At 49.0% G+C, this 26,893-nt stretch overlaps 1 protein-coding gene across 2 annotated transcripts in view; it reads left to right on the top strand.

Moving 5' to 3' along the window:
- The window catches only part of map3k22 (mitogen-activated protein kinase kinase kinase 22), a 32,971-nt gene that overhangs the window by 2,533 nt on the left and 3,545 nt on the right, over positions 1–26,893 (top strand). The window contains exons 2-16 of one of the 2 annotated variants that reach the window (XM_037456185.2): positions 8,936–9,019; positions 9,649–9,693; positions 13,559–13,668; positions 14,698–14,735; positions 17,791–17,890; positions 18,428–18,544; positions 18,717–18,831; positions 20,291–20,412; positions 21,078–21,151; positions 22,054–22,115; positions 23,438–23,509; positions 24,149–24,313; positions 25,308–25,456; positions 25,566–25,697; positions 26,557–26,686. In XM_037456185.2, the coding sequence (XP_037312082.2) occupies positions 9,001–9,019; positions 9,649–9,693; positions 13,559–13,668; positions 14,698–14,735; positions 17,791–17,890; positions 18,428–18,544; positions 18,717–18,831; positions 20,291–20,412; positions 21,078–21,151; positions 22,054–22,115; positions 23,438–23,509; positions 24,149–24,313; positions 25,308–25,456; positions 25,566–25,697; positions 26,557–26,686 (1,450 nt within the window). In that variant the 5' untranslated portion in view covers positions 8,936–9,000. The remainder of the gene's footprint in view (positions 1–8,935; positions 9,020–9,648; positions 9,694–13,558; positions 13,669–14,697; positions 14,736–17,790; positions 17,891–18,427; positions 18,545–18,716; positions 18,832–20,290; positions 20,413–21,077; positions 21,152–22,053; positions 22,116–23,437; positions 23,510–24,148; positions 24,314–25,307; positions 25,457–25,565; positions 25,698–26,556; positions 26,687–26,893) is intronic. The other variant, XM_037456186.2, reaches the window with a different exon arrangement.

Raw genomic sequence — 26,893 nt, 5'->3', positions numbered from 1 at the left:
CAGCGATCAGAGTGTCGTGTCTGCCAACAAGCGAATTAACCAGCGACAAGCCAATATATCCCTGAAGAAGAAGAAGAAGAAGAAGATGTCACAAACCCACAAGTGGGCTGTGATTCACCTGGAACAGGTGTGCAAAGCTGGTCAGACCCGCTGCTGACTGCGTCGGCTTCTGCACCGGAACGTTTTATTTCAAACTACACTTACTCTACTAATTTTTAACAATAACAGGTTGTTTCATGAAGACCAATCGCAAAACCATTATCACTCCTGAATTGGAGCCGACCGGTTTTAGAATGTAGTCCGTGTCCCCCCCCCCCCCCCCCCCCCCCCTCTCTCCCCCCTCTCTACACAAACCAAGAGGAAGTTGTCCTGGTTGAGCTTTGTCTGCGCGGCGCGTCTGACCGCAGGGACAAAGCCACCAGCGGGCGAGGACAGCCGGACAGACACAACACCGCCACACCGGACTCGTACGATGACCCCGAGGACGGCTCCGTGCAGCCGGTCGGCTGAAGCTCGGCTGAACAAGCCGTGGCGTTTGGTTGTGTTCTGATGTGGTTCGATACGTCTGCAAAAGGAGCGCGGCGTGATCCGGGCTTTCTTTCCTTGTGTTTCTCACTGTCCGCTTTCCCGCTCGGTGGCCCCCTCGAGGGTCAGGAGCCCAGAACCCGAGGCATCCTTCATGGATGAAGCTGTTGACGTCCACCACGGCCGCGTTTCTGTGGAGGGAAACGGCGAGGGAATGTGCTCGTAATGGCATGTCTCTGCATAATGGAAAGGACAGCTTACACTACAGATTGTGCGATTGCAGGCGGTGGATACACTGTGGACAGCAGGAGAATCGCTCCTTCATTGAGGCTATTTTTAGCCGGTGTTGTGTGGTAGATGATGATGATGGTAGATCTACTTATCTGTGAGCTGATAGAGCCGCTATCACTTTCACTGAGGAGGATCCTCTTACACTGGAGTCTGATTGGTACAGGTGGAAGGAAGCAACACAGCGAATCCAGTCCGTTTGGAGTACTGAGAGTGGTTAATGCAATGAAACTGGGGCCCAAACTTAGAATCCATTAATTATTTAAGTCACATTTGGTCGTTTCAGATCCTCAAATGAGAGGATCTGTTGTTTATTAGGGCCTGAGCCGACTGCAAGTCGGGCGAAAGCCCTATTGAAATTGCAAGAATTCTTCTTCTTCTTTTTATTATTTCGCCACTTCGAACGCACTTTCGGGGACTTCATCATGTTCAAAAACTCTTGAATTTTTGCACGCGCATTAGAAGTGCGCAAAATTGACGTATGATTCGGGTCCCGCAATTAGAGGAGAAGAAAAAGAACTCTCTAGCGCCCCCCAAAGTGGCCGCAATGTTAATTTTTTTTTTTACTTTCACCGATCGACTTGGAACCTTTTCACACAGGTTCTCTTGGATGTGCTGTACACAAAAAAAATTATGGTATGCAAATGCGCCTACCGTTTTATGGCCGCCATTTTGAATTTTGTGAAAAACACGTTTTTGCGAACTCCTCCCAGACGCTTGGTCCGATTCTTACGAAATCTTCGGCAAAATGATCGTTGGCTCGATGCGATCAAAAGTTATTGAAAGAATGTTGATATCTCATTTTTCAATAAAGTTATGGACCAATGAAGTTTGTAGGTTTGTGTCCTGAAAGTTCAAAGGCCTATAACTTTTTTTTTTTCTAACCGTCATTTTCACCAAATTTTGAGGACATGTTCACAATGAGTCCTAGAACATCCCCAAATTTTCCCAGAATATTTGAACATTAGGGGGCGCTGTGGTGATTCTGTGTATTTTTGGCCATTTCCTTCAATTTTTGCATTTACAAACGAACGAACTCCTCCGAGAGTTTAAATCCGATCCATTTCAAAATCTGGCAACTGGTTCCTGACACCCTTGGGGTCAAAAGTTATTAAAATCAAGAGTTTTCATAAAACTACCTGGGCGTGAGCGTGCGTGCAGTTTGGACAATTTTGGAAGATTTTTTTCCAGAACGGAAAATGGTATAACTCCAAGGAACATTGATATTTCTGGCTATAAATGTATATTCATGATGCTTGTGTAGGCCTTTAAGTAATGCCATGCAGTGATTTTCGAAAAAGTATAGCGCCACCTATTGGCTTAGGTCAATGCAAAGTTTCTACATTTACATGTCCATTTCCTAGCCCTTTAATCTGATCAACTTCAAATCTGGGAATATAAGACGTAAGACTGTGACGATGGCTCACAGTGAGAATTGGGAGTTTTGGACCAACTTTGTGGCTGTGACGTCGCCATATTCGCATGAAAGTTCAAGCACATCTTCTGAGCCTCGGCACACTCCAAAACTCTTGAAAACCTCTGTGAGTATCCTACGTGATGACCTTTACAGACCTGATGTGCAGTTTTGGATCAAAAGTGAAAAATTGCCTCCATTGCGCCCCCTGGAAGATTTTGACGAAGCCCCGCCCGCACCCTGTTTGACCGACAAGTCCGCTGATTTTTTACCAAATGTATTAAAGGGAGACTTAAAAAAGTCTCTGAGGAATTTTCTCTAAAACAATCAGGAAGGCAGTTATAATTTATTTAGTGTGAATATTACCTCAATTTTTGGCGGAGAGTGACCAATCCTATTTTAGTGACTTTTCGAATTCTCAAATCCATCTGGAAGAATAGCTCAGTGAGTAAGGTGTTGGCCCCCCGATGCAATGGTCGTGAGATCGACTCCCGACGAAGTCATACTTTTTTTTTTTTTCTTCTTTTTTTAAACGTGTGTCCGGCTGATCTAACGGACAAAATGATTCAGTTTACTCTCCTTGCTGAGGTTATTAAATAACTGTACACGTTAGAGCAGCTGTGTCACACTCGTTTCAGCCACATACGGCTGCTGGGGACAGCTGCCGTATGTGTGGAGCTGGAGGGAGGAGCTGGCGTTGCAGCCCGGTACGGTCTGGACGGTGCAGCCGTTCGCCAGCGTGTCGCGAGTTTGACACATCTAACCTAGAAAAATAACACGGACAGTTCAATATATTTACATCTGAATTTAAATACACGTATTCTGCCACATACGGGTGGAGATGCAAACACGTTTTGGGATTTTACTAGATGTTACGGGGAACTGTTACGTTAAAGAACTCAATTACCCAGCAGTCTTTGTTGACGGACATGCGCAGAGTAGAGGGCGGCTCGTAGTGTCGCGTGAGTTAATGCTGTTATCGCGAGAGGTCGCCATTGGAGCCTCTGCGTTGAACAGCTGCAGGTCCAGTTGTATCCAGTCAGTATTTTATATTTTAAACTGCTTACTACACACCTATGCTTACACCCAAACGGACTAAACCAAGTGGAGATGCTTTGGACGGTGAGTGATGACTTTTTCCTTGTGCGTTCTCCAGTCTTACCCACTTAAATAGCGGGGATACTGCGGGGAACGTGGTAACAATGGCTCGTTTCTAACAGCTGTTTGAGGGAGAACGGTATTAGTATGTGCTATGGACTTAATTGCCAACATTAAGAGCCTGTCATATGAGGCCAGACGTGAGTCGTGTTCTACATTCAAGAGGGTTTTTATTTAGCACAGCCCAAAGCAACCTAAATTTGATGACCTCATAACGACCAGCATACGTCTTTTAGCTAAGCTAACTACTGTAGCTTCACGGGGATAAAAGACCCCTCTTCACGCTATCAGCGCCACTTTGTTTACGTTTCCGTGTGCCCTAAATAACTTTCTATAATCTGCCCGCAGCCTGCAGCCGGGCGCAGCTAAATGACACGTAATGTATTGTGCGTCTTCAATGCTTTTCAATATGTTATATATTTATTGCCTTCACAATGAGCATGAATCTAACATTAAATGATATGATTAATACGCCCCTCATTCCAAAGAAATAATATACACACGTCAAGCTCATTATGGAGTTGAAACAACAAATTACTAAACTGTAAACAGTTAATATAAGAGAAAAAAATATTGTAATCAAGATAAATGTTTTCAAAACGTGTGATTAACTAGTCAATTGTCTATAATCTGTTGACAGCCATAATCGTATTCTGATAATACACGTTGGTGCTCAAATATTTTCAGATGGCCCGTGCAAAGTCATGCCACCAGTCTGAGGACATCACTGGGAATGGCACATGGGACACGTGGCTTTCAACTCCAGCGAGGTGGGAAAGCATTTCTTTATGTATATTTTGTTCTGTCTGCATAATTGTAAAAGACTTCTTCCCGCATTCGTACAACAGCATTCCATATCGTGTGACTGTCGATGGATGTAATAATTTGGCCTTCTTTTTTTCTTCCAGCACACGGCACAGGTTGGCGTCACCGTGGGCAATCATGGCAAAGTTGACTGGACCACAGCGGAAAATGATCCTTCCAGAGAAGAAGTTATTTACTTCTACAATGAATGGAAGAGTTACAACTTCCAGATGACAGCTCTCCGCTCATCCTTCTGGGCAACTTAAACATCCGACAGAACTTATGTGACCCTACTGCGTTTTATTTTCTCCTTTAGCTCTCATTTAAGTATTAAAATTCGCTGTATTTTTGCAAGAGAGGCACCAATCCTATTTGAGTGACGTTTCGATTGTGAAATTGTATTGGACCATATAGGTCATCTGCAGAGCGTTGGCCCCTGGCGCAGTAAACCAGGGTTTGATTCTTGGCATGCACAAGACTCCTCATGTGACTTAAAATGAATCCAGAATGCAATATTTGTTCAGTATGCAACGGCAGTGATTTATTTAGTCATGTTTGGTCATGTTTTGGTTTTTTTACATGACAATATGGTTTGGTACATGCTGAGTTAATGAATATACATTCTAAAGTGCAATGTCCATATGTGAATAAGAGTTGTATACGTTTATCATAGTCAATATGGTATGGAAATATCCCTTATGTAGTTGGTCAATGGGAACTATAGTAGGCAGTAATAACAGCTAAGGTAATTACAGGTGGATATTTCTGTGAATTAACCTTAAATGAGACTGCATCTATGATATCTAAGATATACAGGACAAGAAAAATGCACTGGATGTGTATATGTGTTGAATCAATTATACAGACGCAAACTGGAGAACGAGACAAGTGTTGCTGTGATACTTATTGTGGTCATCGTGCCCGAGACCCGTAACAATTACTCCGCAGGTCTTTTGCAGCGGGGCAACAGCCCGGCGTCGGTGGATTCCGTTCGCGAGGCCGCAGATTCAGGTTTGAATGGCAGCCCCGAGAGTGATTTGTTTAGTCTCTTTAGTCTTTTTTGACCCGCGAGCCCGGCCGACCGCCGCCCCACCCCGACGTGCGAGAATAGGCGAAGGCCCGTTCATCGCTGCTTGCAGCTTTAATCTCTGAATTATTATTTTTTTAATTTGACTTCTTACTTTGTCAAATAAAGAAAGCAATCCTAAGGTGTCTCGCTGGGCTTCGGGTGATTAATGAGGCACTTTTTTGATACTTTACTTTTGAGAAGAGAGCGCATTTGTCTACCAAACCCTGCTTTAAGTCCACAGCCCCTTAGCAGAGTGTCCGCGCTTTAGCGAAACGCTAACTACGGCATGCTAACATGCTCACAACGACAATGCTAACGTGATGATGATGTCAGTTCTGCAGGTAACTGGTCAAAGGATGGGGAAAAAACAGAAACATTTGTCCTCATGGTGATGCTAGGTGAAATGAGACTTGCTCTATTAAAAGTTGAAACAAGAGATACACATGTGCAAATCATGGCATCAAATTGAAAGGGAAACTCTCCCTAACCCTCATTTTAATTGAAACATATGTCATGCAAAGAGTTATTCAGCCTTGTGTCCCACTGGGGAGGACGCTGCATCTCTTCACAATAACTCCTGTGAGACAAAGTGAGAGGGAGCCGAGGTTATGATGAACGAGCTCGGAGGCCCCCACGTGGAGTGAGTTTTTTTTTTCTGTGTAGAAAACCGCGTGTGCAGGGCGACTTCCTACAGTCTCTCATTACCCGTAGCATGGGCCAGCTTTAGGGTTCTGACTCATTGGCTCTCGTTGAGCGGACGGGACACCACCACCACCACCACCACCTGTGGCCTTATATACACAGTCAGGTCACTCCACCAATCGCCCTTCACTCCCTGCCGCTGTTGCGACTCAGGCAGTCTGCCGGGTGTTGTTGAGCGGCTCAACGCCTCCTCGTGATACCGGGCCCTGGGTTGCATTACATGTGACCTCATCAACGCGGCAGGTTTGTGTCGTTTTGTTTTGGATACAGCACCGTCAGCCACACATGACTCGTAATTGTCAAATGGCACACCATTGTTTTTTTTTTTCTTTGGCACACTGCGCGATGACGGCATATTGGATTCGTAGCTGGTCCTTTTGTCCACAGCGAGATGAGAAGATTGACACGTCTGTCGGGGTAGACATGAAGCTAGAAGCTAGCTGGTTAGCTTAGCTTAGCATCAAGGCTGGAAGGACGACTGTCCAATGGTAACAAAGAGTCTCTCCATGTCAAACAGTTCATGTCCTCAAACTCACGGACGTCTTGCCCCCCCCCCCGTCTTGCCGTGTGGTTTCTGTTAAAAGGTGGAGAATGGAAACCCTGTGAGCCCAACACGCACGTTTGGAGGGTCGATTCCTCTGTTGTCAAGACGTTCTGTCCTAGTGCTCACGCCGCGGCAGCTGGAGACCAGGCCTTCCACTTCTCCGGTCCAAAGGGGGAGGGCTGGTGGGGGTTTCCCCCTCAGAGGCCGACGGCCAACACTGTGTTGTTTTCTTGGTTGGGGAGTGATGTAATAGAGCAGAAAGACGCTAGACGAGTGCTCGCGCGCACGCACCCGCGGGCTCTCCTGCGTACTCTCGGCTCGGATTCTCGCTCAATGGTTTCCAATCTAAAAAAAATAATAATGCCGTTTGTGGTTTGAGGAGCACGGCTCTGCTCTGTCTGTCTCATGCCATCCCCCCACGAGCCCACCCTCCGCTCTTGTCCTCTTCTTTTTAATTAACTTCCTCTGTCACGTCGACAAAAGGCAGACCCCTTGCCAGTGAAGCGTTGGGCCAGACTCGTGATTTTAATCCACATACGTCCCGCGAATCCAGTAGAGAGACGGGGGACCGTCCCGTCTCCGGGCGAGGGCGAGTGGCGATTCGTCATCTGATCCTCAACGAACCTGCCGCCTGCCAAGAACCGCGGGGAGGACTGGGCCGGCGATCTGTGGGCACCGCTAGGCGAAACAGATGGGCCATCTGCTGACTCGCTGGCGCGGGACGGGGCTTCTCTGCTCCCGTGTGCGTGTGAGCGTGTGTGTGTGTGTGTGTGTGTGTGTGTCGGGACCACGTGGTGCCAGGAGACCACCTGTCCTGTGGCTGTTCTTCATCTCTTTCATGTACGGTCAGCAGCACCATACTAAAAACAGCCTGACACTGAGCCTTTTTTTTTAAGGGGGGGGCGTATCGTACCCAACTTCTTCTTTTGCTCCCTAACATCAAGAGTATATCAGTTGGGTTTTGGGGCTCAATTTGAAGTTTGACCATATTTGGCGTTCATGTTGCGATGCTTTTAGAACGCCCTGCTCCCTGAGTATTATTTGTTACAATAACTCTTGTGATCTGTGCGACTGACGGCAGCACTCTGCTCGCTGCCCTCGGGCTGTAACATTTCCGTCTGGGTTGCTTCTTATGGAAAGTTTTCCGGGGCGACACAAAGCGGGAGCGTCTGTGTCTGCGGACCGGGCCGCAGCGCTTGTTGGCGCCGACGCGTACGACGTGGGGACCGGGGCTAACCAGACAAAACGTACGCTCGGACATGTTTATAATGGCCTCTACAAACTCAATCTGCCATACACTCCTTTGCTCATTTTATTATTTATATTTATTTCTTTTATATTTTTCTTCCTTGCAAGCATTGTATGATTCCTCCTGATTTCATAGACACTAACGTGCCATCCACTGAACACTGTAGTTATGCTCAAACAAACGTTCTTGGTCTTGGTTACTACAGGCAGCTTATGGTCGCTAATGTTGAACAACAAAAAAACACTGCTGTGCAACTGACACTGACGTGTGTTGACTTTTTCTATTCTTGCGTGAATGGCCTTCACGAGAATCTAATGGTGAGTCATCGATAGGCTGGCTTTCAAATAAGCCTTTAATCTAGCAAAGAGAGGCCTTTTTGGGTCCTGCCTCGGCCCGTCGGTCACAACACACGTCTGTGGGTGACGCTGCGTCACGATACACCCAGCAGGGACCTTTTTAATATGACAGGATTCTGGACTGCGCTTATTCCTCTTCCCCTTTTACTCTAAGCTTTTATCGTAAGAAAATGCTTCCCATGCTTTGTGTGTGTGTGTGTGTGTGTGTGTGAGACATTTCTTTTCAGCTTTTCCGGATGTGACTCTTTTTTTTTGTATTTAAAGACAGCTTTTCGCTGAACTCTGTTCTATGAAACGGTGGTTTGACGGCAACAGCGTGAAAAGGGGGAAGTAAAGTTGTTGATGTCGATGTCACCAGTGGAACAAAAAACCCCCCAAAAAAACAAGCTAAAGGTCTTTGCTGCATTTTCTCCATTAAGGGAACCCGACAAACGCCTTTTTTTCGCTCTCCATCCTAATGCATAAAGAAGGCTTTGTGTCCCAAGTGCTCATGGTCGTTACCTGGCTTTCGCCGCGGGATCCTCGAGGGCCACGGGGCTCCTCTTTTCAGAGTGTGCGGCGGTAAAGAGACATCAGGGCATTCGCAGGGTCGTGCTCGTCGTGTTGTTATTTGTTTGCCAGGATTAAAAACCGGGACACACCAGGACACACTTCTGGTAATAAAGATTATTGACTCAAAGCTTTGTGTTGAAACTACCACCTGCGTCCTGTTTTTTGTCATTGTTTTTCGTGCAATCATAGAACTATTATGGCCGCCGGGCTGAAGGAAAGTGGCCCAGTTCTTGGATGTTGAAACAGTCTTGTTTTTGTTTTTTTTCGCTCTCAGGATGAAATCTTCGCTCGCAGAGAGAAGTTGAGCTCTGGGCTCGAGTTCAACGGGGCCACTTCCTGATGATGACAGTAAATATGAGTGAGTACTATGCGGTATAGCACTGTACATACAGAGAACACACAAACACCTCGCACAGCTCCGGGAACAGAACTGAAGAAAAGGCAACACAAAGCGCCTGTTTTGACCTTGCTTGTTTTTGCTCTTTTTAACAATGTTGAATTCCTGTTTTTGTACTTTAGTAATTGGCAAAACTCGCGGTGCTCCCTGCAAAATATTGAGTATACCGCTGGTGCACATTGTATTTATATTCACGCCTACCAAGCCTGAACACACATATTCACTCCTACATTTATGCAAAACCATTCCCCAACACAACACACAAGAGAACGCACACACACACAAATATATACGGAGTTTCTCTGCATACCCCAACTCCAACAACAGATTCTCTCTATTAGTGTGTTTGCATGTGCACGGGTTGGCTTTTCCTGTTGGCTTCAGGAGTTTAAGACTTGACCTGTTGTTAACTGGCCACAGTACACAAAGCTCCAAACATCGAGTCTGTACTTGTGGTCCATGCTTCTGATGGAAAACTAAGAACAATGCGCTACTTACGCACCATAACCGAACTTCAGGGCTCAACCCTGGCTCTTTGATTGTTGCCTCCACTGAGATCCAAAACCGCGTTGTTGCCTTTGTTCCCGCAGATGACGGCCTCCAAAATGGACCGGGACCGCACAGGAACTCGCAAGGTAAACCTCTTATTGTCTCTGAGGAGGAATCAACATGACAGAAGTCTGGTGACCCTTTTTTTTCTTCGGGAATGCGGCGATCCTCTTTCCCGTCGAAGGACGGTCAGTCTGTCTTGTTCTCTCCCACGCGGCGTTAAATGGAGCCACGCTGGTCGGGATCGCCGGCGTTCCTGCTGGTCTCTGCTGGCGATTAGCATCGCTAATAATTCACATTTAATATTCAACGCTAAAGCAACAGACTTGATGCACAGTAGGTGTAAAAAAATGATAATCGCGAATCGGCGTGTATTTGAAAAAGCTCTCCTTTTAAAGAGCTCATTACTGACTGGTGAAAGTATGCGCCGTATGTGCAGGAATGTCGCACACTTTAGATGTAGGAATGATAGCGGGCATTCTCCGACGAAGGACTTTCGGTAGAGTCCTTGTGCAAACATCGATTGCGCAACCGTATCTTGCATCACGGTAATTATTCTCGGTGAAAGATTAACGTCGGGGGTTTAAACGTTACACCCACTGGTCGATGAATTATCTGTGTCGCAGTTTCGATAAGCGGCAAGGTGTGCGTTAGAAGAAAATGATCCTTGCTCAATGCGGCCCGTGGTGCAGATCTGGGGACACATTTGGCTCCAGCCGCTGCCGCTGCCGGATCCTTTGCAATGATGTGTCTCTCGGCACCAGGAAATCCCCTCAATGTCCTCATTCAGGCTGCGCGGCTCTCACACACACACACACGCGCGCACACCCGCGCGCGCACAGTCGCTGGCCATTACACAAACCTTGTTAGCTTGCATGTTGCAGCAGTTTCGGAGACAGCTACGAGACAATAACTCCTTTGCAAGTCAAGGTCTTTATCTACACACAGACTGACTGTGTCAGCTGACTTTTGGCAGAGACCGTGACTCCTTTTCGGGCTAAAAGTTTCGGACCGGAGTTCCGACCTCGTTCTCGGGGTTAGCCTAAGAAATAAAAAGGAGTGATGATGCAATGCCCAGCAATCAGCCTCCATTGTGTAATACTGCTCAGTCTGCTTAGCTTCCTGGAATCCCCCCCTCCTTCTTACGCCTGTCACATGAAACACAAGACGAAGGCCAGGAGAGGAGCCGGCGGTATTCCCGCCCGTCCAAAATACCAGAACGGCGCATTCTCAGCCGTCCTTTTGGCAACGTTGGCTCAAAGGTTTTTTCGAGTGTTCCTGCAGTCGGCTTTCTACGAGGCCGCCGCCTCCGCCGCCGCTGAGGCTGCTCGCTTTCCACTGCGATGGCGGTTAGCCTTGGCCGGCCTCGGGCCTGGCAGCCGCCCCTGCCGGGCCCGAGGCCTCCGGTGATGTCATGACATTAATTCATACGCCGCCACAGCCCGCCTCTGTACCGCCACCACCACGCAATTCTCACACTCTCGCCACCCCCGTTGGCCCCAGCCAGCCCCCCCCCCCCCCCTGCTTTTATCCTAATGGGTCACATGCACAGGCCTCGACCACAAAGAGGAACACGGATGCACAGATGCAGAGGCTCTGCTGTTTGTTTTGTATCCTTCACAGTACTCTGGGTATTCTGGAGCTCAGAGAGAGGTAACGCACACTCTGCTCGCCGTGCATCTACAGTACGTGCGCTCTAACACCACACCCCCCCACCCCTCCTCCCCCTCTTCCTCCCCCGTTGTCTGTCTTTGACCGATTCAAGGGAGAGACCCATTCATTCCCCGGCTGTGGAACAGCGCGGTTAGCCGCTCTCCGTATTCAGGGCAGAGAGACGGTGACTCAGTTCCTTCCCGTTTGGGGCGGACCGCCCCCCCCCCCCCCCACCACCACCACCCCGGTCCGGCCCGTTACTCGCCCCCGTGCGCGTATGCTGCGAAACACCAAGACGTCCTTTTTGCCGTTCTCGCCATTGTTCCTCTTTGTCTTACATCTTAAACGTCACCTGATCTTATCGCCGGTCGCACAATCCACGCAGTGAGTTTACGGACCTGCTGCCCCGGAGGGGAATGTGCTGAGGAGGCAACAATCGCAGCACTCGATAAGAGCCGTGCCTACGTGATTGTTTCATAATCCTACTTAGTTCTCAATCATTTTCGTTCTGGTGACGGCGTCGAAGTCTGTGATTATTTTTTTTAATTCATTTTCCAGATTCTCCCTCTCTCTCTTGGGCTCGTGTGTTTGCTTTGAGGGCTGAGCTTTTGTCGGTGTGACCCTTACTTATCGCTCTGCCTTATTTATCTTCTCTTTAAGTGGAGAGAGAGTTGCGCCGCTCCTCACGTCACCTCCTGAAGCTATATCGGGACGGTCAAACAAGGCGTCCGCCTCTCGGCTGATGTGGTTTGACCCCGCTTTATTTTAGCTGGAGGTTTGGGCCGAAGGGGGAACGTTTGAATGGGACCCGGTGAGACCAACCATCCGATTGAAGCTGCGTTTAAAGTGAGATGACGTAACTTTTAATGGAAGAAATTATACAAATGGAATGGAATAAAAAGGTTAAAATATGACTAGTAGCTAAACTTTCTAGGCTTTCATTAAATTCTAATTATCATTAATTGCAGCCATATAGATTTCTGCCTTCCCTAATACAACAATTGGATTCTTACATTCCTAATCTAGGAGTGTAAAATCGGTGTCTGTGTGCGTTGCCCTTGGCCGGCAACAACAACAACAACAACAACCAAACAAGATCATGTCGTCCCCTATCAAGGACATTCACCGTGGTCTTCCACACACACACACACACACACACACACACACACACACACACACAGACCCTTTTATTTTCCAGAATGTGGTCTTTCCTGCAGGTGAGGTTTGTGTTGCGTGGCGCACACCTGGCGCGCGTGCCCTCGTGGATGAACGTACCCGAGGCTCATCTGAGAGGCTGGCGGGAGCCGAGGTCAACGACCTCTTCTTTATATTGTAATCACTGCACTCACATAATTGGTTCTATCAAAGTCTCTTGATATGGTAATGTGTGACATGCTCATCTGCATGATTGCCCCCTTCAGATACGAGTGAGAGAGAGAGTGTGTGTGTGTGTGTGTGTGTGTGTGTGTGTGTGTGTGTGTGTGTGTGTGTGTGTGTGTGTGTGTGTGTGTGTGTGTGTGTGTGTGTGTGTGTGTGTGTGTGTGTGTGTGCGCGCGGCAGAAAGAGTGAAGTGGGAGATGAGGAGTGAGAAATGGAACACGGGCTAGTTGTCTCTTGCCCTCGCGGGTTCGCTAAATGATTTCTTAAGGGGCGTAATGAACGCTGTAGACCTGCTCCCCTCGAGGGGAGCGAGGTATGAATCTGAAACGCACTCGACTCAGCTTTTGACGAAAGAGAAGAGATCAATCTTTCGTCTGATTTGCGGTAAGTGAGATTTAAAACAAACTGCTTAGTTCCTGACGTCTCTCCGTTGATGGAGAACGAAAGAATAAAGTAGATAATAACAAAGCTCCAGGCCACACACTCGCCCCACCCCCCCTTGCAACAGCCGCTCATGCACACACACACACACGCTGCATTATTAAAGACCCCTTTCCCTTCAACGGCTTTTGTATGCAGAGTGCAGAGTTTGGGAAGCGCCAGCGTCGTTAAGTCTATCCGCAGCATCAGAATTGCTGAGTTTATTGAAACCTGAATGCCGATGCACGCCGGCAAAGACCCACGCTATTAAAACGACGCCTCGCTCTCCCCTCTCCTCTCAGAGAGAATACGGCGTTTTGGATTTTATATAAGAGCCAAGCCGCTGGATACTTTGCACTGCAGAAGGCACCGGCCAAGAACAGGAAGTTACAGACCAGGTGTCGCCTCATTGCGGGTCCAACGGCGCTGTTTTCGCAGATTTTTTTGTCATAATAAAAGCGCTCAAAGTGATGCGTTCTAACCTTCCCGTGTTTTTAGATGACGAGGAGGCGCTCAACTCCATCATGAAGGACCTGGCGGCCCTGGGCCGCTGCTACACCCAGCCACACAGCCACAAGCCCAAGAACAGGAGCGTGCTGTACAAACAGGTAGGCGGGACCTCGTTCGAGGCGGCGACCGCGCTCAAAATGCACCTGAGTGATTTTCCCGACATCGACCTCTGACCTCCTCGCGGGCTCCAGTGGTGGCTGCGATCCTTTCCTGTCCTGTTTTCCTTCTGTGTGACGAGTTAACAAATAGTGGACTACTTTTTCCGCTGCGAAGCGTCCCGGCGATTCGGCCGGCTCACAGCTGCCGCTCGTCATGCGAACTGTAACTCTAGTTTTTACAGGTTGAGTGTAGTTCTTCTTCTTTTTTTGGAGTATCACATTAAAGCCGCCCGACACTCTGCTCAATGACGGAGTCACGAACCACACAAACCGCGAGCACAGCGGTGCCCTTTTACCTTTCTAAGTCAAAGGGCCACTCGTCATTCAGGGGTTTTCACACAAAACCTCAGCGTCTCTCTCTCCGATTTTTCTCTTCTGCGGACCAGGGCCCAAAGTCACGTGACGGTTTGTGCTGCAGTTTAACATGAGACAGAATCACTTCCAAGGATCTGAGGCCTTTTAGAGATTAAGTTTACGGCCTCCCAACAGCCTCGTGCCTCTCACTGGAGTTGTTTCCTTTTGCGACGGTCCCCCCACCCCCCCCCCCCCCCCCCCCCCTCCGGTGGAATGATAATTGGCATCTGCTCTTGAAGCGCCGATGTTTATGATGAGCCATAAACAAAACGGCGTGGAGCAGAAAAAAAGCCTACTTTTTTGAAGCAGTCGCCGGCGTTGCTGTGATGTCACTGCTAGCTTATCACCATGACCTCATGCAGACTTCCAGGCTCCTCTGGATTCCTGTCGCCTCGGGTAATGACTTAGAAAATAGGAACCTTGCTATGTGTCATGCCATCTTTGGAGTTAATTGGAATATATATATTTTTTGCATTGCAGAAAAAAGAATTCACCTTTGTGAAATATGTTCTAATTGTAATTCTCTCTAGTTTCTAGCTTTCCATTCAAATCCCATGTTTTTTTGGACTCTCCACTTCCATAACTGCCCTCTGTTGTTATTTTTCCCCTCAACAGGATTTAAGAGTCAAGCTGGAGCATGAGAGAGAAAAACGGTATGTTGGAACCTCCGTATTGTTTTTTCTACTCCTCTGTCCAAACCTTAACTCTTCAGATGGGATCTTTTTGTTATGCTTCGCCTTGCCTGGGATTTTAGTGTCTCGTGGAAATCACGGTTACGTGCCAGAGCGGCAGAGAGAGAGAGAGAGAGAGAGAGCGAGAGAGAGAGAGAGGGAAAATTCCTGCTTTGACATTTAGCCGGGGCCCTTGTGTTTTCAGGGTCCGGAAGGGGCAGCCCGAGAGGGGGGGGAAAAAATGAAAGCGAGGCACTGAGCAAAATAGACAGTGTCCAGTCTTCCAGGGATGCCCCTCTCCCCCCCCCCCCCCCACCCCCCCGAATGAATATTTAATCTCCCGTGTTTACTTGTGCCCTCATTCTGTCCTCAACATCCTTCCCACCACCAGCCTCAACGAGCAAAGCATGGTTACATGAAGGCTTGTTCCCACCAAGGTGCCTTTCAGTGTGTTTACCACGTTGGAGCACTTTGAAAGCTCAGGCGCCCAGTAAAAAAAATAAAAATAAATAACCGAGCGTTTGAACCCAGAGAGGTTCCATGTATGGATGCAGCGCGAGTCTCTCTGGTCCTCCTCTGGCCCTTGGCCTCCTGGTAGAGGTCCATGTTCACAGACGGACTGTGTCCCCGTGAAACCCTCGTTCCCCCTACCTCAGGTAATTGAAACGGGGGGGGGGGGGGGGGGGGGAACAGGCCTTGGTTCAGCTGGGCTGTGATCAGAGAACCCGCAGGCTGTCAGCAGTGAGGCAGGGAAGGGCAACGGCTTCACATTGGCCCCCTCGCCTTTTTCACAGCCCTAATTGGCTGCTGCTGAGCTGGAGACGTGTTTTTCATGTGCTTGTCTCTCTCTCTCTGTTGTGTTTCTGCCTCCCTCTGTTTCTCCGTCTCCTGTTCCTTCTCGAGAGCTCCCCTCACACCACGCTGCTCCCTTGGAAAAGACTCACAGAGGCTCGTCCTGGAAGTCTCCGCTTTTTTTTTTTTTCATCCTCTTTGTTTTCATATATACTAGACGCATGAGTCCAGAGAAATGCCGTTGTGGCTTTGTCACTGGTGTTATCTACTGGTGCAAATGGTCAACTGTTTGCTAGCCGGTTAGCTACTTCAGCCGATGGGTGTGCTAATGAAATAGTTTCATGAAGAAAACAAGTTAATGCAGGATTAATGTTCGTATTTTTAGGGGAAAAGGAAAAAACATTGAGCAAAGCTGAATGACATTAGTAGTCTAGACGTTAGCAGGCGTTTTCTGTCTGCTGCTGGTTATTTGTGCAAATACTCCCAGTAAGAAAACACGAGCAGTACAATACACAGTTTATAAAGGCACTTGTGATGAATATGATCAAATTAGATTACTAATCGTCACGCAAACTTCCATGTCCTTCAAGACATGATGTATTTGAGTAAGTAAGTAACGTCACATTAGATCCCAATCATAATCCAAGTTGCGTTCCGTCCCGGTGTGAATTCCCCTTTTTCATATCCGAGCAAAGCACTTGAGGCGTTGGGAGTCCCTGAGTCAGGATAAACCGTGTTTGTCCGTCCACAAAGAAATGGAATTGGACGCTCTCTCTTTTTGTTGGCAAGCACTGAAGGCTGGGGGCAGGAAATAGGAGCTGTGTCTCTCTCTTCCCCCCCTGGCTCTGCCTCAGGGTCTCCTGCCAGAGAGAGGAGGAACAGCGCCAGGCCGTATTTTGTTTTGTTTTGTTTTGGTGTGTATGTGATTGTGTCCATGAGAGGAGGAGAGCGTGTGCCGGCATGTGTGAACGGCCCTCTTTTCACTTTGCAAATCTTTTGCGTCCACATGCTCGCAGGGAGGAAGGAAAGCCGTATCTTTTTTGGAGCTGCATCCTCACAGCCCCCCCCCCCCCCCCCGCCCCCTTCACATCCCTCCAGCTCTTTATCAGACACATCATCGGCGAGTATAAACAGAGACGCAGAGCGCTTCGCCGCGCTGCCCCGCTCGCCTCTGATCTGCGGGCCTCCCTCTTCCTAGAATCCTCTCCTCAAATGGGGGAAATAAATAAGCGGTCATTAAGATAGCCGCAGCTCTGGCCTCTGATGAGGAAACGCTGAGATGAAAACAGGTCCCTTTTTTTTATCAGGATACTATAAAGAGATAGTGGGCTGTGGAGTCTTCAAAAGCACAGAGAAGGCAGGCAGGAGGGGGGGGGGGGGGGGGTCGGGGTAGAAAAGAGAGGAAAAGAAGTGCCGGCGAGAGTCTCTTTCTTTGCTTTTATTTTGTCCCTTTTATTTGCTCTCTCGCAGTGTGTAAATTTCTCCGCGTCTCCGTATCTGTCAGTCTTTTTAAAATAGGAGGGAAAGACACACATCCTGCTGCTTTTGCTGTCGCTCCAGATTCTTTTCTTTTTTTTCCCCTTTCCTCTCAGGAAGCCCCCCCTTCCCCCCCCCATTCTGCCTCTGTGCGGGCTCAGTGGAGGGGCCCTCGCCGCGTTGAAACAGTGGCCCGATGCACACACTGATTGCGATGCACACGCGTGCATGCATGTGGAGTTTTTTCCCCCCACAAAACACACACGCACGCGCGCGCATCTGAGCAGACTTCGCAAACCAAACAAGGGCCGCTAAGCGCCGGACAGGGAGCGCACGTGGGCGCGCACGGGATAACACACACACACACACACGTATACGCTAAAGGTTGTGTGCAGAAGAAGAAGCCCTTTGGCACCGGCTCCTCTCTCGCTATCTGCTCATAAAATGGATAAGAAAGGTGTTTTCCTACCTGAGCGTCCAATGCAAACAGGTTTGAACAAAAAAAGAAAAAAATGGAATGAATAAGATAACTAGATTCACCCTGTCTGTAGCTCCTTTTTCTGTGTGTCATAACATTGGCATGTGGCATTGTGTCCATAAATAACAAACTGGGGAACTAGGAGCAAAAAGCTGCCACTCAGCTGCCAACTGGGCCACAATCTCACCTCGGACTTCAGAGTCTGAGGTGAGCTCTGCGGCTTTGGTGGCCAGACGCGACAGCGGCTCCCTTTCCCGACCTCTGACCGCGCCGGCGCTCTCTGCTTCCCAGGATCATCCCGTTTCAGAGGCCGCTGAGGATCAAGGAGCTCCTGCAGAAAGTGACCGAGGCCTTCGGCCAGCAGATGGACATGTTCTTCATGGAAAAAGAGGTACGAGGACAGTGTTAGAAAACAAGAAAGCTATACACGAGCTTGCCGTCTTTGCGTGTGCTCTGTTAGTATCTCTAATACAACATGCATCATATTCCCTGATGATTATCAAGGCTTTAAGGGAATTCTAAGGGAATATCAATTACTCTACCTTAAATTCATTAAGATTACATCCTTTTTACTGAATGAACCATCCGAATTCAGCGCTACTCTCCTGCGAGAGTCCAAATAAGCCTGAAGTACGTTTTAAGCGGGAATGCATGTTATTGGGAATCAGTGTGCATACATCTGGATGAATTAGCCTTGGATTAACGGCCCCCCATTCACTTCATTTCTTCAAGATCTTTCCGTGTTTTTTCACTCTCGGGTTGTGTTATTGAAATGCAAATGGTAATTTTGTGGGCGAGGTGATTCCTCCGAGCGACAACAGCTCCTGCACGGCGCCGTGCACGCGCTGATGCTTTGTGATGCCACCGTTCTGGAACCGTGGGGAATTGAAAGGTCACACGCGCGGTATGTCTTCCTCGTCCTTTGCAGTTGACGCTGCCCCTGAAGACCCAGGAGGACCTGGATCAGGCGGTGCTGACGCTGGGCTGCAGCTCGGGGACCAACGGGCTGCTCAGGATTCTGCTAAAGACGTCTAAGAACAACCACGTGAGTGTTTGGAGACGCGAAACCGCTCCTTGCAGACATGACGAGACATGCGTCGAGAGCTATCCTGCGTTGGAAAGAGCTCCAGGTCGGCGCCGTGACGCAGTGCCGCCCCTTACTTCCTCTGTCTCTGACCGATTTCTCCTTCTCCACCGGCGCTTCTTTCTCGCCGCAGTACCTGCAGGTGAGCAGCAGGGACAAGCAGAGCGAGATGAGGTCATCGCGGTCACTCGGAGATCTGAAGGGCTCCCTGCTCAAGGGCTCGGAAAGGGTGCGCAAGCACTCGACAGGTGAGCTGCCGTGCGGGAGACACAAGTCGATGACCTCCCCCCCCCCCGCCCCCCCGGCCCAATCGCAGTGCCATCGGAGCCCCGCGAGGGTCGAAGCGCAATTTGCCACAGGGGGGGGGGGCAAACAGCTAAATCCCGCCGATGCCCGAGACGTCTTTATCACCCGCTGAGCCCCCCGAGGGGGCGGCGCGTCGACGCGGCTTTTTACAACGCAGACGGATGCCAAAGTCGTAGGAATGTTAATGGAAAGATGAGGGACGTGCTTCGGCCGACGGACGAATGCAGATTTACAGCCTGAGAGATGTCGGGTCAAAGCAAGGACAAGTGTCTGCTCAGGCTGTGAATCTAAAGGGCTCTTGTCCGACTCCAACACACCACGCCTTTAATTCTTTAACGGGTGAAAAAGTGGCGGCAACGTTGCTCACCTAGTTTTTAGCGTGTGGATTATTTAAGGTGTAGATTATTTTATTATCCGTAGTTGCATTAATCCCTTTAATTTTGAATGTAAAACTACTCTTTTAGGGCACTCCAAGGTATTTTTCTTGTCATCGTGTCCCACCCAGTAGTTTGATCACATGACTGTTCTGTTGTCCCTCCTGGCTTTGTTTGGAAACGCAGTGTGTCGCCTTAATTTGCTGAGCTCTCCCCGCCGTCTGAATCTTTCCGCTCCCTCAATGTCAGGTCTATCTATCCAGAACGGTCAAAGTTGCGGTCACATTTTTCGCTCCTCCTTGTGGGCTCCTCTGCGTTCTCGCGCCGCGCCTGAAAGCGTTTTTGCGATGGCCGTCGTCACCGATCTTTCTCACCTGCCACCCCCCCCCCCCCCCTCCCCGAGTCATACGAGTCGCATAGAATCACCCCTGCGCTCTGTGAATTCCCTCGAGTCAGCAAGGACCGAGGTGGAGGGAGTGTTGGCAGATGAGGGGGGAGGGGGGGGAGAGGAGAGGCAGTAAGACGGTTGAGTGGAGATGTGACGTGACCCCCTGGCCCCCGGGTACCTCGGTGACGTTCAGGCAAGGAAAGAGGCGGAAAGAAACTTGAGTTTTATCTTCCAGTCGTACGGCAGACTGTCAACCGCTCCTGTACATCTTGGGGCACCTATTGGCCTCGGGGGCCCTGTGTTTTTTTTATGCCGGCAGCCCAGCCAGCGGCCAGCGGACCTTCGGCAGGTTCTTCTGGCGCCGTCAAGGACGGGTGCTGCCGCCGAGCCGGGGGAGCGTTTGTCACAGTAATTGAGGTTAGAGGTGGCTAGCAGCGCGGCGCAGTAAATCACTTCTTGAAGCCCCAGCACTGTTGAACTTGTCCCCCCCCCCCCCTGTGAATAACACCGTGACGCCGTCCTCTCCCCTCTGACCCTCCCTCCCCCCTCCCTCGCCTTCGTCCCTCGCCCTTCACCACTTCAACGTCTGCCTTTTGTCGTTCTCTGATTGGTTTATTTTCCCTCCGTATGATGTCCCAGGTTCCCTGCACACGGGGCGGACGTCCCCGCCTCCCGGCAGCGTCCCCGAGGAGCAGCAGCAGATCGCTCGCCAGGGCTCCTACACCAGCATCCACAGCGAGGGCGAGTTCATCCCCGAGAACGTAAGAGCGCGTCGAGAAGTGCGCTGGATTGGTTTGCATTGACTTCGACAGTCGCCGGTAACCGGGTCGTCTTCAAGGGAGGCCTGCTGGTCAGGGGCACTCTGCAAAGAGCAAACACGGGGACTAGACATTTAAAAAAAAAAAATGTAAAATTTCAGGACAGCAACTGCTGCTATGGGCATTTTGGGGTTTGTTCAACAACTAGCAACACTTTGTATCTCTTATTATTCCCAGTATTATGCCCAGTATTCCCATTACCGAGTGTTCCCTTGTAGTTTATCTTAATCACTTATTAAAGGAAAGAAAACCAGAAAGCGTTAAGTTTTAGTTGTGCGTCTTTTGGCTGAATGAACTGGTTTCATCCTGTCATTTATTATTGTGTTGCAGCAGAGCAATTACGTCCTCAGTAAACATGATAAATCCTCTCACTGCGACGCGGGAAGATCCCTGGACGGTAGTTCACGGCTTACTGTGCATCACATACACGGGGAAGCTCAAGTAGTTTAGTTATGGAGATGAAATACAGTTCATTATTATTGACTACATTTCATTATTATTGATCGATATTCGTTGCACACGACCAACAAAAACCTCATGTTGCACTGTAGCAACTTGACCGCATGCTCCTGTGACCCTCGATTCTCTTGTGTCATTGCATCCGTCAGATGCTGGATCCCTTCGGGAGCGCAGACAACTCGCTGTCGAGCAGTTGTCAATCAATAGATCAAGCGCTGGACAGGTGAGTCACTGTGCGATTTAGATGTGGACGTACGAGACTCTTGTTTGTTTGAATCGCGGCGCTCGTAGGCCCCGTTAACGCACTCAGAGCTGTCCTCGCATGTTGTAAAAAACACACACACACACACACACGCTCGTAAAGCTCTGCACGCCGTGTTTAAAGGGCAGCAGAGAGCGTCACTTTGCTGTGTTGCAGGAAGAGAAAGGGACACGGAGTGGGAGACGTGAAGGATTGAGCAAGAACATGGTGTATGAGACAGGAAACAGTGAGCCAGGAAATAAAAAAGAAACGTGTTGAAAGAGTGAGAGTGAACGGAGGGGGGGTGAGAGGGGAGATATTGAATGTTAATCAAAAGGAAAAAGAAAAGTGAGCAGGAGTGAGGTTGAGAGAGAGAGAGAGAGAGAGAGAGAGACGGAAACGGCGCTACCTGCACCAGGCTTATCTGGGCTCCAGGCTGCAGAACAATGGCAGGAAACCAGTGCATGGAACTTTTCCCTGCGAGGGGGGGCATGCGCGCTCCTTATCCAAGGGTCTCGTGGCCCCGCGCCGCCCTGTGGTCAACAGTGACGTCACTCTGTTGGGACAGCTTGGTACGGGAGGGACTAGATGTAAACTGACCCATTTAATGATAAGTTATGTTTCACGGGGCCACCCAGCGCCATTAATGATGCAGAGGCGCTTAGCTTATCTTTCCTATTTCAGCACATTGTTGTCGTTTCACATGGAGCTCAGTTGTTTGAATGCAAAAAGTCATTCGGAGGCCTTTTGTGCGGCTTTACGGACTGAAGTTTCCCGACCAGCAGCTGTAACCAGACTCTGTTTGAAGATAAGGGGGAAAGTGACTGACTTAAAATAGAAAATCCTTTTTCAACTTTCTCCCCCCTGTTCTCTTGTCATTTCAGTCCTCCCTTCTCGCAGAATAACCGTGACAATAATTACCTGAACCTCAACTATGAATACAAAGGTAAGAGGGGAGAGGAGCTTCCCTGCTCTCCAACTAAAACACTGCACAAGGATAAAGAGAGCCGCACAAGGCGTGTTCATTATCACAAAGTTTTGTCAGTTCCTCGTTCTCTGGTAATTAAATCAGTTTCACAGAAACCCGAACCAAAGCTCCGTTCATGCAGATCCTGATTATCTAAAAAGGTTTCCTCACAGCGAAGACCCTCTTGAGATTACTAATGAGGAGGGAGATGATATTTTGTCATGGTTTTATCTGGGAGTAAATACTTAAAATGAGGGATGGGTTATTGTGGAGATATTTAATATCTCGCTTGCATTTCTCGTGCCTCAGTCGGTTGATGAAGGGAGTGTGATGCCATCATAACTCTCCCTGCTTTATCTTCCTTTCCGTCTCCTCCGTGTCCCCTTTGTCAATCTCATTCGTCTCTCTCACCTTTACACTTTTTTAAATTTTCTTCAAACTCCACTTCCTAAACGACATCGCGGCTTTCTAGTTTTCTTGTCGCCTCTTCTTCTCCTTCAGCACTCTCAGTGCTGTAAATTAAAAAAAAAAACTAAAATAAGTTAATGTAGCTGCAGCCAGCACTTAAAGACGCAGTCGGGCACGCCATGCATGCACGTGCCTGCACACACACACACACACGTATACACACTCCCCCCAGATGTAAAGCTGTGTGGCCCTTCCCTGCTCAGGGATAGAGTTTTTGTTTACCATTCCCAGTGAGTCAATTTTTCCTCTCCATCCCGCGCTGCCAAACACAGAAAACAACCCCCGTCTCCATGGGATACGGCCTCAAAAACAGTGCGAGGGGAGGCAGTCATCTGACAGAACAGCTGCTTTCAATTGCGAGCAGCTCCACTACTCTCCATTCAGTGTGTGTGTGTGTGTGTGTGGGGGTGTTGGGGGGGGGGGGTGTCAGTGCTTGCCTGCGTCAGCAGTGCTCCCCACCTGCCTTCAGTTACTGCTCCACTGGGCTAAGGCTAAGCTACTAAGCTAGCGCACGTGAGTCGGTGCCATTCGACAGCTCCAGTTGTGGTGCACACGAGGCCCTCCTCACCCCCCCCGTCGCGCTGCTTTTGAACTCAACTTTCAAGGTTGACGCTGCGGAGATGAGCGAAAGTGATGTGGTGTCCGTCCTTTGTGTTGGCCGTCATCGTTCGTCCTTCCCGGGCCCCGTTGTGTTCCCGTTTCTGACTCACTCCGAGCCACTGGAAGCGGCGCGTTGGGGAGCCCGGTTGCCATAAAACAAGATTCCCTTTGTTGTTGAGGCTCCGTTTTACTCTCCTGACTTGACAGCGGTGCCTCTTTTGCTCCCTCTTCAGGTCGCCATGGGAAAGGGGGGACTTTCCCTCGCCAGTTCCAGTTGCCCAATCGCAGCAAGGACTACGGAGACCGTAAGAGACCGGCTTTGCGAGAGCAAACACAACGGGCCTATTGTTGCACAGACTGAACAGCTATGCTGCTGTGTCAGAAGGAGGAGACAGATTCCCATACCACTACTTTCATGTATTCAAAATCCTCCACAGTGCCTCCTCCTCATTTTTTTTATTTTTATTTTTTTTTTACACATTCTTTTGCAGTCTGAATAGAGTTGGTACATGAAGTGCTGGCTCGCTGTTCCAGGCAGCTGCTAGTAATTGCTTACTCAGAGGCTAACCTTGGCTAGCAATGATTTACGTTTCCCCCGCGCTGAACCCGAACTTGTGTAAAAACACAGCGCCCTGCTTCCTGTCTGAGGGGAAGTAGGACCGGGTGGCGAGGAGCCACAAGCTCATTTCATGCACAGCACCTGTAAAGTGTCTATAACCAGTGTCAATCATTCACAGTGACGAAAAAAAACCCCACATAAACGATGCAGAGGCCTGTGTGTGAAGTCATTAAAATGTCTTTAATATACGTGTGTGTGTGTGTGTGTGTGTGTGTGTGTGTGTGTGTGTGTGTGTGTGTGTGTGTGTGTGTGTGTGTGTGTGTGTGTGTGTGTGTGTGTGTGTGTGTGTGTGTGTGTGTGTGTGTGTGTGTGTGTGTGTTTTCAGGTCGCAGGACGCTCCCGCGTAGCTTCATGCCGCAGGAGAACCTCTTCCAGCTGGTTCCTTCTAGTCGCACCCGCAGCTATAACGGAGACAGCACGCTGCAGTACAGCGACCTGCGCTCGCTGGGCCGCACCGCCGACAAGAGCTGCCAGCGCGGCACCGCCAAGTGTGAGTAGTCCGATCGGGGCGATCTGACGACAGAGTGCGTCCCTCGGCCTCCGTCGTGTCGTATCTGTATGGTTCCTGTGGGATGTTGATGGATGAAGAACGTTCAGACTCTTCTTCTGCACATTAAGAATAGTGAGATAGGCCTGGTTGACATAATTCCTATAAATCTGATCATATATAGATATATATATCTATATATGTATAGCACCACATGTCCGCAGCATTTCTGCAGTCGTAAACTTGAACATGTCCTGGCTTTAAAGAACAAACTTCCCTATATAAATAAAGAAGACGATCTCTCTTTTGGAACAAATCCAAAAGTCTCAAACAGAATTCTGGCCTCAATTTTTTTTTCCTAATTCATAATCCTGTTTACTTACTTTAGAGAATTCCAAGTTTATATACATATTTATTTACGAATATATATATATAATGTAATAGTTTATTCTCCAGTAACCGCTATGGCTGTCAAAGCTGTTTAAATTCTTAGTAGTAAGAAGGAGTAGAACTAACGTACAGTAATGTACTGTACGTCACAAAAGGCAGAATTCCCCTCCCCTCAGCCGTCCACATCCTCACTAATCCCATTTGTCCACACCACGCACTGCCCAAAAAACGCCTTTGTCACGAGACAAGCTCTGCTCGGCAGTCTGCGGCGTCTTTCTCACCCACAAGAGACCAAACTGTCGGCCACAAAGAAGCCTGTTAATACCAAGACAAAGTCTCCGAGTCTGGGCCTGAGAAGACGAGCGCCGTGGAGAAGAAGAAAAAAGTGTGTTTTTTTACTCGACTATCGTGGGTTTCTCCATCTGAGAGGGTCTGCAGTGGGAATTATTTAACAACCCCGCGGTGGATTTTCTGGCGTCTCGCTGAGGTTTGCTGTGTCGGGCCCCGCGGTCAGGTTTTTTCGGGGGGCCCCGCTTCAGGGCAAACAAACAAAAAAAATGACTCGAAGGAGGGGGTTTTCATCACGCGGCTCTCCCGTTTTCTGCAGCGCCGCGGGCGCCGATCAACTGGCGACAGGGGAAGCTCCTGGGGCGCGGGGCGTTCGGGGAAGTCTACCTCTGCTACGACGTGGACACGGGCCGCGAGCTGGCCGCCAAGCAGGTGCCCTTCGATACGGACTGCCGTGAAACCAGCAAGGTGGGCGAGTTCACCTCAGGCCCACGCCCTGATTCGACGGTGCTAAATCAAAGACGCCAGATGGATAGATTGCATGTGATCATAACCGTGACCCTTTCTCTCGCTGCAGGAGGTGAATGCGCTGGAGTGTGAGATCCAGCTGCTGAAGAATCTGCGTCATGAGCGGATTGTTCAGTACTACGGGTGCCTTCGGGACCCCGAACAGAAGAAGCTCACCATTTTTGTGGAGTTTATGCCCGGGGTGCGTATTTTTATTTTTTACTTTTTTAATTTCAGTCAGGAAGATGGATCGAGATGCAATGAGGCTAAAGTTATGGCAATGTCGTAATTTGACTGGATTTGTCTTCAGAGAGACAGGTCTACAGACGTTGAGAGATGAGCATCCAGTCACCCATCTGCAAAAAATCTATTTTGAAATGTCACCCGTCGTCCACAAACATGCCTTTTGTGGTTGATTTCAGCAGAACGGCTCACTTTATGGGACCCTTTTCTCAGTAAACGAGCGCCTTTAATGAGCCACCGTCCCACAGCCTGGTTTTAATATTTCCTGGGCTTTTTATTTATTTTTTTTGTTTCTTCTTCTGAGGGCCGTTGAGTGTCTTAGTCACACATTCTCTGAGAATTGGGCATGTTTGCGTTTCACTCTAGTTTTCTGGCAGAGGAAAGAGGGGAAGTGAAAAAGCCAAATGTGTGTGTGTGTGTATGTGTGTGTGTGTGTGACTGCTCTGCACCACCGCAGCTGACCAATAACACTTCCCTCCCCCCTCCCCCCCCGGGAATGAGGGCATGTGTCACTCTGAGAGCCAGAGAGCCGTTGAGGTGTCCTGGCGACAGCTGAGAGTGAAGAGTGAGAAGTTGTGTTATCACTTTGTGGGTCCTACAGCGCGTCCCAGATGTGACGGTGTCAGAACTTTTCTGTAGACGAAGAACTGAAAGCAGAAGAGCTCGTCAAAAGAGTTTTGAGCGTAAATCGGCATAGAAATTGGCTCAGGATCTACTTTTCGCAGTAAAACGAAATAAACTGGAAACATGTCCGTATGCATATATGCAGGCTGACAATGAGCATCTCTCAAACTCGGCCTCCCCTGCTGTCTCTCCAGGGCTCAATAAAGGACCAGCTAAAAGCCTATGGGGCCCTCACGGAGAAGGTAACGAGGAGATACACCAGGCAGATCCTCCAAGGAGTCTCCTACCTGCACAGCAACATGATTGTACACAGAGACATCAAAGGTAACAGAAACAGCCATCCCGCCAAGGTCACGATTTGCAACGAGTGAACACACACACACACACACACACAATCTTTTCTGGTGCTGAGAAAACTCCAGGGTTCATTCATTTTATTCTGGTTGACATTTCCTCATTTGGTTACTCACCGTCAGATGGAGCCTAGGAAAGAATATGCTTTTTTTAAACTCCCCTTTGAGATATTTTAGG

The sequence above is a fragment of the Pungitius pungitius genome, chromosome 19 (genome assembly GCF_949316345.1).
Source record: "Pungitius pungitius chromosome 19, fPunPun2.1, whole genome shotgun sequence".
Classification (NCBI taxonomy): domain Eukaryota; kingdom Metazoa; phylum Chordata; class Actinopteri; order Perciformes; family Gasterosteidae; genus Pungitius; species Pungitius pungitius.
This window is presented reverse-complemented; position numbering and strand designations above follow the sequence as displayed.